The sequence below is a fragment of the Hipposideros armiger genome, unplaced genomic scaffold, assembly GCF_001890085.2.
Source record: "Hipposideros armiger isolate ML-2016 unplaced genomic scaffold, ASM189008v1 scaffold_17, whole genome shotgun sequence".
In the NCBI taxonomy this organism is placed as follows: domain Eukaryota; kingdom Metazoa; phylum Chordata; class Mammalia; order Chiroptera; family Hipposideridae; genus Hipposideros; species Hipposideros armiger.
In genome coordinates this window covers 5,540,199-5,547,229 of record NW_017731367.1, presented here as the reverse complement: position 1 = coordinate 5,547,229, position 7,031 = coordinate 5,540,199, and the positions used below count along the sequence as shown (strand labels likewise).

At 55.1% G+C, this 7,031-nt stretch overlaps 1 protein-coding gene across 1 annotated transcript in view; it reads right to left on the bottom strand.

The window, feature by feature from the left end:
* Nucleotides 1-1,766: 1,766 nt before the first annotated feature.
* The window catches only part of MLPH (melanophilin), a 35,729-nt gene continuing 30,464 nt past the window's right edge, over nt 1,767-7,031 (bottom strand). The window contains exons 8-12 of the mRNA XM_019628332.1: nt 6,528-6,620; nt 5,839-5,916; nt 5,354-5,415; nt 2,850-2,946; nt 1,767-2,225 (exon numbers count right to left, since the gene is read on the bottom strand). Of these exons, the coding sequence (XP_019483877.1) occupies nt 2,199-2,225; nt 2,850-2,946; nt 5,354-5,415; nt 5,839-5,916; nt 6,528-6,620 (357 nt within the window). The 3' untranslated portion in view covers nt 1,767-2,198. The remainder of the gene's footprint in view (nt 2,226-2,849; nt 2,947-5,353; nt 5,416-5,838; nt 5,917-6,527; nt 6,621-7,031) is intronic.

Here is a 7,031-nt window from a genome sequence, read left to right as displayed (position 1 = left end):
GAGTTTGTTTCACTAATATGTTCTTTAGGATGTTTTTCCTCATCTGATGCCTGCAATTCTCCTTTCTCGCATGTCTTTGTTCTGTTTGGTGTTAAGGTTTTACTGGCCTTACCAAAGGGCAGCGTGCTTTCCCGCTTTGCCTGTTTTCTGAAGGAGTTTGAGGAAAGACGTGAGTTCGGGGGCGGTTTGGGAGGCACAGGGGGTAGGGCTTGGGGGCTGAGCGGCGAGGACGGGAAGTAGGGTTGGGGTCGTGGGCCAGGGGTTTCTGGCTCCAGAGCTGGGCGGGCCAAGACGCGAGAAGTGATGAGTTCAGTGGTGGCAGGTGTTGGAGGGGCCTGAGGGACGGCCAGGTGGCCGCTCTGTACATCTGTAGTGACTCAATGAGGCCTTGGCCATGGACAGACCATGGACGTGAACAGAGCACAGGTGGCCATGAACGGGTTCTGGGGTACAAGGACTCAGCACCCCTCTTATGCTAACACACAGGGGCATGTCAGGGCAGCCCAAACTCTCTTCTCAACTCTTGGGAACTCAACGTTGACTTTAATTAACTTTGTGAAGAAGGAGGGGTGCACATAAAGTAGACCCCCTTTCATCTGTAGCCACCGTTTAGTCATTTTTAGCCTTGGATAGGAGCTACACGTTTCAACCAGTCTCCATCCTGGGGAGGAGCGCCAGGTCTGCCTTTTCCACACGTCCCAACACAGTGTGAAGCCGAGTCACTCAATCCACTCAGAGGTGATCTCTGAATTGTGGCATTTGCACCAGGCGCGCGTTGGGCCAGCCCATCGTCACCGACTGAGGCCACTGTGGTGACTGTGACATGATGGGCTCAGGGGAGGCACCAAGCTAATGGTGCAGAGCCTGTTCAGCCGTGGGCGGGGCTCTGCCCAGTCAGGTCAGAAGGAAGTCTCATTACCAGGGGCCCCTGGGCGTCACTTCTCTGCCTTCCATGTTTGGTTATCATTTCAACAGAACAAAAGCATCCGTTGGAGGGAGCCATGTTAAGCTGACCTTAACTCACTTCAGAAGGGATTGGAGGGTCACAAAAGTGGCTCCAGGGGACGCTACCTCACACTCAGGGCTCTGCGTCCTCCTCAGCAAAAGGGGCTTACATTTAATCCAAGGGTTAAACAGGTCCGTGAAACTGTGAAGACAATAGCCCCGCTCATTGAGGGGGTGTGATGCTGTTTCTATGCTCAGTGGCAGCTCTGGGGGTCACAGCGGGCTCCCCTTCAAACTGGATGAGCCACACCACGTGTGCACGCACACAGGCGCACACAGGCACATGCACGCTTCTGGGTAGACACCCAGAAGTGCCCCTCAGTCCCAGACTGTCCGAGGTGGAGGAGAACTTGGGTTCATCTATGGACCCGATGCCAAGTGGCTCTAGGGCATCACTAATGGGTTCTGACCCTCTGTCCGCCTGGACCCACGTAGCGAGTGGCAGTGCCAGGCTGGGATCCAGTCTTCTGCCTGCCCGGTTACAGCACCACCAGTCACCTCTCCCAGCTGGTCCTCTGTGCCTGCAACTGGGCACTGAGCAAATGCTCACTTGCTACTCTGTGTGTGGCTTGCCCTTGGCCACAGGGCAATTTCCCCCGTTCTGTGAACCACAGGTAAACTTGAATAGGTGTGTGTTGGGGAAAGGGTGGGAGGAGATGTCTATTCTTTCCTCATTATTCAGCTGGTCATGAGTCAGTCACTTGTCTTGATGCCCAATTTCCTTCTCCAATCATACCCACACAGAAACACACTCACATCTATACACGCTGTGATAGTCAAGAATTCACAGATGGCTGGTGCCATGACTGAGTCATCCCTTTTCTGTTCCATCAGGAAAGCAACATAAGAAAAGCAACAGTGAAAGGGGTGAAAGATCACACTACAAAGGTCTTCTGTGTGTCCTCCAAAAAGTTTACACAACACGGTCCTAGAGGAAAGCCGTCTCAGCTGAGATGTTTCCCACTGGTCAGAGCAGCTGGCAGGGGTGGCCCTGGAAGTTGTTGATGAACATGGGTGAGCAGCTGCTTGTCTGAGGACCATTGTCACCTCTCAGGTGGGGTTCCATGACAGATGATGATTCTTCTTGTTTCTCCAGAAGGTGCAGAGCGGGAAGTCCAGGGCAGATGGGGACACGTGGCAGTGGCGGGGAGAGCAAGGTCAGGGCCGCTCTGTCACTCTGTCCCCTTCCTCCTTTAGGGCTGGTGGGTCATCACAGGCTTCTGTGAAGCACAAACACACATAAGCGTGCACAGATGGGTATTCACACGCATGCACACACACGGACACATGCACAGACACACAGGCATGCACACAGCTACATGCGCAAACACACAGACATGTGAGTCAGAACCCATTAGACAGCCCCCTCAGGTTTTACAAAGCCCCTCCCTGCCTTTGTCTCCCCAGCTATGATTTGGGTCGATGACACTGGCCCTCATCAGATGGGGTGTATGGATACAAAGTACTTGATCACTTAAAGTTCTGAAACGTGGGGAGATGGACATACTTCTAATTTGAAAGCATTCCATTTCTCAAGTCCCTGGGTGGCTGGTGGGGTGGTGGCGAGTGTCCTCACTGTGTCATGGACTGTGCCTTCCCTCAGCGTCCTCACTGCCTCACGGACTGTCCCTTCCCTGAGCCGAGACCCACTCCAGGGTGATCAGAGACTCATCATTGATATATCTGGTACCTTTAATAATGTTTTTGATTTTTGTTTAAATCTTTTGCTGATTTTACTTTGTTACTTTACCCCAATTTTCTTTACTCTAAAGACAATATCAACATGGAACTGTGACAGGCCACAGAATTTTGAAGACGCCCCAGGAAAGGAGATGCGAGCTTACCGCGAAGCTGTGCCTGGCGGCGCCCCTCCTGCCGTTGGGGTTTCTCTGTGTCAGGGACCCGCGGTACACCGATTTCCGATCAAAGGACTCACCATCTTTACCGTTGGGGAAAACAGAGGGGCTGTGCTTCTTAATCACAAACTCACCCCGACAAGTGTCTTCGCCTCTTAAGAAATGTAAAAAGTAGCACAAAAACAGAAACCGCCCCCCCCTTTTTTTTTTTAGCTGAGCCATCCTGTCACCTGTTGGCAGCTCAGCGGCAGCTCAGCTCAGGCCGGGCATCAAACCGCTGTTGCTCAGAGCTCACACTCTTGAGCGAGCTCTTAGCCAACTGAGCCACTCAGCCGGCCCAACAGAACCCCTTTTGAGATGTGTTCTCAGCATTAAATAGTTTTCACAAAGGACTTATATTTTAGCCATTGTGCAAATAAACAGTTCAGTCTGATTCTTCCTCCTTTGCTTTGGAGCAAACCGCCCTGGGGCCCAGAAATGCTCACGTGGGCAAAGCAACAGAAAACATCACCACTGTGCTGGTGTCTGGGGTATGTGTGCTGCTTTGCTTTCATTCTGGGGGCCTGAGGGGTCTTGGGACACTGACCCTCAGGAGAGGGGGTTTCCCCTAGGGGCTTTGGTTGTGAAGCTGGAGCATTGGGCCTCAAATCCCAGTCAACTGCATTCACGGCTGCAGACGAGCAAACGTGGGGGTGGGGAGGGGTAGACTGCAGCTGTTCCTCACTTTGCGGGTCTCAGGTGGTCCTGCCTGACTCAGGGGGCTGCTCCACAGGTGTGAAGAGCCGGAGGAGCACAGCTCCGTGGTCGGTGACGTCATGGGAACAGCTTGAAACCCGCCATGGTGAAAGTGCTGACACCGCGGACACTGGCAAATGCTACGAGTCAGGGTTCTTTCTCTCCCTCCCTCCTTCCCTTTCTTCTGTTGGAGAGCCGGCTTCCCTGCCTAACACTCCATCGTCCCGTTTTGGGCAGGGTACATTGTGCCTCACCATACATGCCCACTCTGGCACCAGCCTCCGTTAAGGGACCTTGCTAACCCAGGGATCACAGCACCTGAGTGGTGAGGACACACGTGGCCCTTCCCACCTTGACACTGATGCATGTGGCCCTGCCGCTGTGGGGGCCACTCCACTGAGGCTGGTCACGGTGGCAGGAGCGACATGTGAAGGGTGGGCAGCCTCAGCTGTGCAGTTTAGACCCTGAAACGGCCGCGAGCTTCAGGGGGCCTGGTGGTGAGGTATTGGGCTGGATGCGAGAGGCCTCTCAACTGGACACCACCAGTCACAGAGATGGCTCTAGGGACTCACCCCTTGTTCTTTTGCTGTGAACATGAACTTCCATTTGCATTTTAGCCATGAGACCTGCTGGAGATGCCCCTCAAGGGTCAGGGGTGGTGCCCTAGAAACGCGCCGGCCCCTCAGCAGGTGGTCTGTCTGGCAGTCGCCCTCCTCACTGGTGGCCCTGAATTCACCTGAAAGGGCCTCGGGCAGCAGCTCTGTCCCTGGCCTGGCCTGCACGTGTGTTGGGAGCTCCAAGGTGCAGAGAGGGAGCTGGCACGGAGGTGGGGGGATGCAGGGCGGGGCAGAGGTGCCCCAGGGAGGTGCTTGAGGACCTCCTGGGGGTGGCATCACCTCAAAGGGCCGAGATGGGAGGGAAAGGGAGTGGGCAGTGTTCCGGCAGGAGGCACGGCCCAGGCCAAGGCGGGGAGGCACGTGTCTGCCAGTGGGCTCTGAAACCCTCTGGGCTCAGGGAGGGCGCGCCGTCCAGCGTGGAGGGCGGGGTCTCGGGAGGGCTGGGCCAGGAGGCGTGCTGGGCCCTGTGTGGCAAGCGGCACAAGGCTGAAGACTGTGCTAGGAAATTCCTCTGTCCTGCAGATGAGGGACCTGAAGAGCCCTCCCTGTAGGGACCACGGCTGTGGTGGAGTTGGAACGATGGAGTGGTGAGAGCAGAGCTCAGACCCCGGGTAACAGGGGGCCCACGACGGCTCAGGGCCTGAAATCGCTGGACAGCGGAGGGCCTGGACCCTGACCTGGGACCTGGGCCGCTTCCCTCCGGTGACCTGTGTTCGGCTGCCAGGTGAGCAGTGACGAGCACACGCGATTCCCTGACAGCCGGGCCGTGTGCTGTGGAGGCAGCCAGGCCTTACACGGTTTGTCCAAGACAAAGCTGGTGTCCTTGTTACCACCAAGGCATCAAGGTAGGCTAAGTTATGTCCTCCCCTTGTGTAGGAAGGCCGCAGCTGTGCACCGTAAAAGGACAACTGACATCCAAAACGTGGAAACCACCACCATCACCGCCTCTGCCTGGTTATAGCAGGACTCACTGGGATGGTCCCTGAGGGTGGCCGGAGCGGCACCGGGACTGTCCTCTGGGCATAGGAGGCCTGAGCTGCTGTGTCCCACAGGTCACGTAGAAACACAGAGCCTGGACCTGCCATTTCCACACGCTGAGCTCATCTCCCAGGCCTGTGGGATGAGGGAAGCAAGTGACTCTTACCTTGACTTGTAGGGGACTCACTGAACTTCGCCCTCAGAAGGTAGGGCACACCCATCGCCTGGAAGAAAGAAGACTCTCTGGGCCTCACTCAATCACTGTAACTTTTAGGAACACTGGCAGCTAATTTCGGGCTTTTCATCGTTCTTCCAGATTCTAACTAATCAGGTCAGCTGTCTTCTGGTCTTTGGCAATACTTGAACTTTTAACAATACTAAACTGCATGTTATCCATCAATTAAGCACCAAATCTCTTGATGCTTAGCTTCTGGGGAACTGCTCCCTTGGGGTGGGGTGGCCGCAGGGGTACCGGCTGTGAGGGTTCCCCCCACGCCCCCCTCACCTCGGTGTGCGTCTCTGAGACTGCCGAGCTGTGACACTGGCCCACTTCTCCAACCCCCTGTGTCCCGTCACACTTCTGGAGAAGCTGTGCCAGCCTTTTACTCTTTGTCCAGCCTCCAGAGGTTAAAGGGAATGGCACATACCTTGACCTCATCCGAAGGGTCTGCGGTTGGGTCCTTAGGACTCTGGCCATATTTCCCAGCAAGTCGGGGAAGAAATACCTGGCAGACAAGGAAGAAGCCTGTATGTAATAACCCCTTGTGTGGCCTCCAACCACGGCAGGAAGGGGGAGGACAGCTGCACACAGGATGGACGTTCTCTCTAAATACTCGGTCAGGACTCCTGGGAAGGCACGTCCGCCCCACCAAACCCACCACGGGTGCTCTGGTACCAGGGCGGCCAGGTAGCGAATTAAAGCACAGAATGCCCGGTTAGATTTGAATTCCAGATAATCATGGAATCATTTTTTAGTGTAAGTGTGTCCCAAGTAGTGCATGGCATATACTTATGCTAGAAAATGATTTGTCGTTTATTTGAAAGTCAGTTTCAGCCGGGCGTCCTGTATTTGACCTGCAATCCCACCAGGGACTCTCCCTGGGGCACCTTTGATTTTTGGCCAGAGTCACTCAGTTGGAGCTGCGTTTCCCTCAGAAGGCACATTCTCTCGTTAGAAACAAGTAATAAATGAAAAAGAATTCCCACATGGCACAATTCACTGATGGCTGCTAGGAAAACAGCCTGGCAGCCGCCCAGGAACCACCTGACGCAGGGTGGCCCTGTGCTCCTGGCAGGTCTCCGGGCCTGGCCCCAGGGCGCTGCGGCCGCCACTCACCGGGATGTTGGACCTCCTCCGGGGCTTCCCCGCCGGCCTCACGGTCAGCCCTGCAGCGCGCAAGGCTTCGATCCTGAACTCGATATCTGAAACCTGGGCAAACAACAGACAGCAGACACACATCACTTGGAGGTCCCATCAAAGTGTCACAGTACTGAAAGAGCAGCTGCTCCTAATTCACTAATTTTACTGTTTACTAATTTTACATAGATCCCAATGGGAAACAGTAAAATTAGTGAATTAGGAGCAGCTGCTCTTTCAGTACTGTGACACTTTGATGGGGTCTCAACTGGACGCACTTCCTGGAGGTCCCATTTCATTCATCTGCCACTGTTGTCAGGGAGGGGCAGGGTGCTCCTTGTGGGTCCCCCCAAGGCAGGAGCACAGGGGCTCTATACATTTTTTGGAAGTCTGGCTCCCGGCAGGGTAGGAGCGGGCAGTGAATGGGGGACAGTGACACCCCGGCTGTAAGGGATGGGGCCATGCTGTACGGGTAAAAGCTTG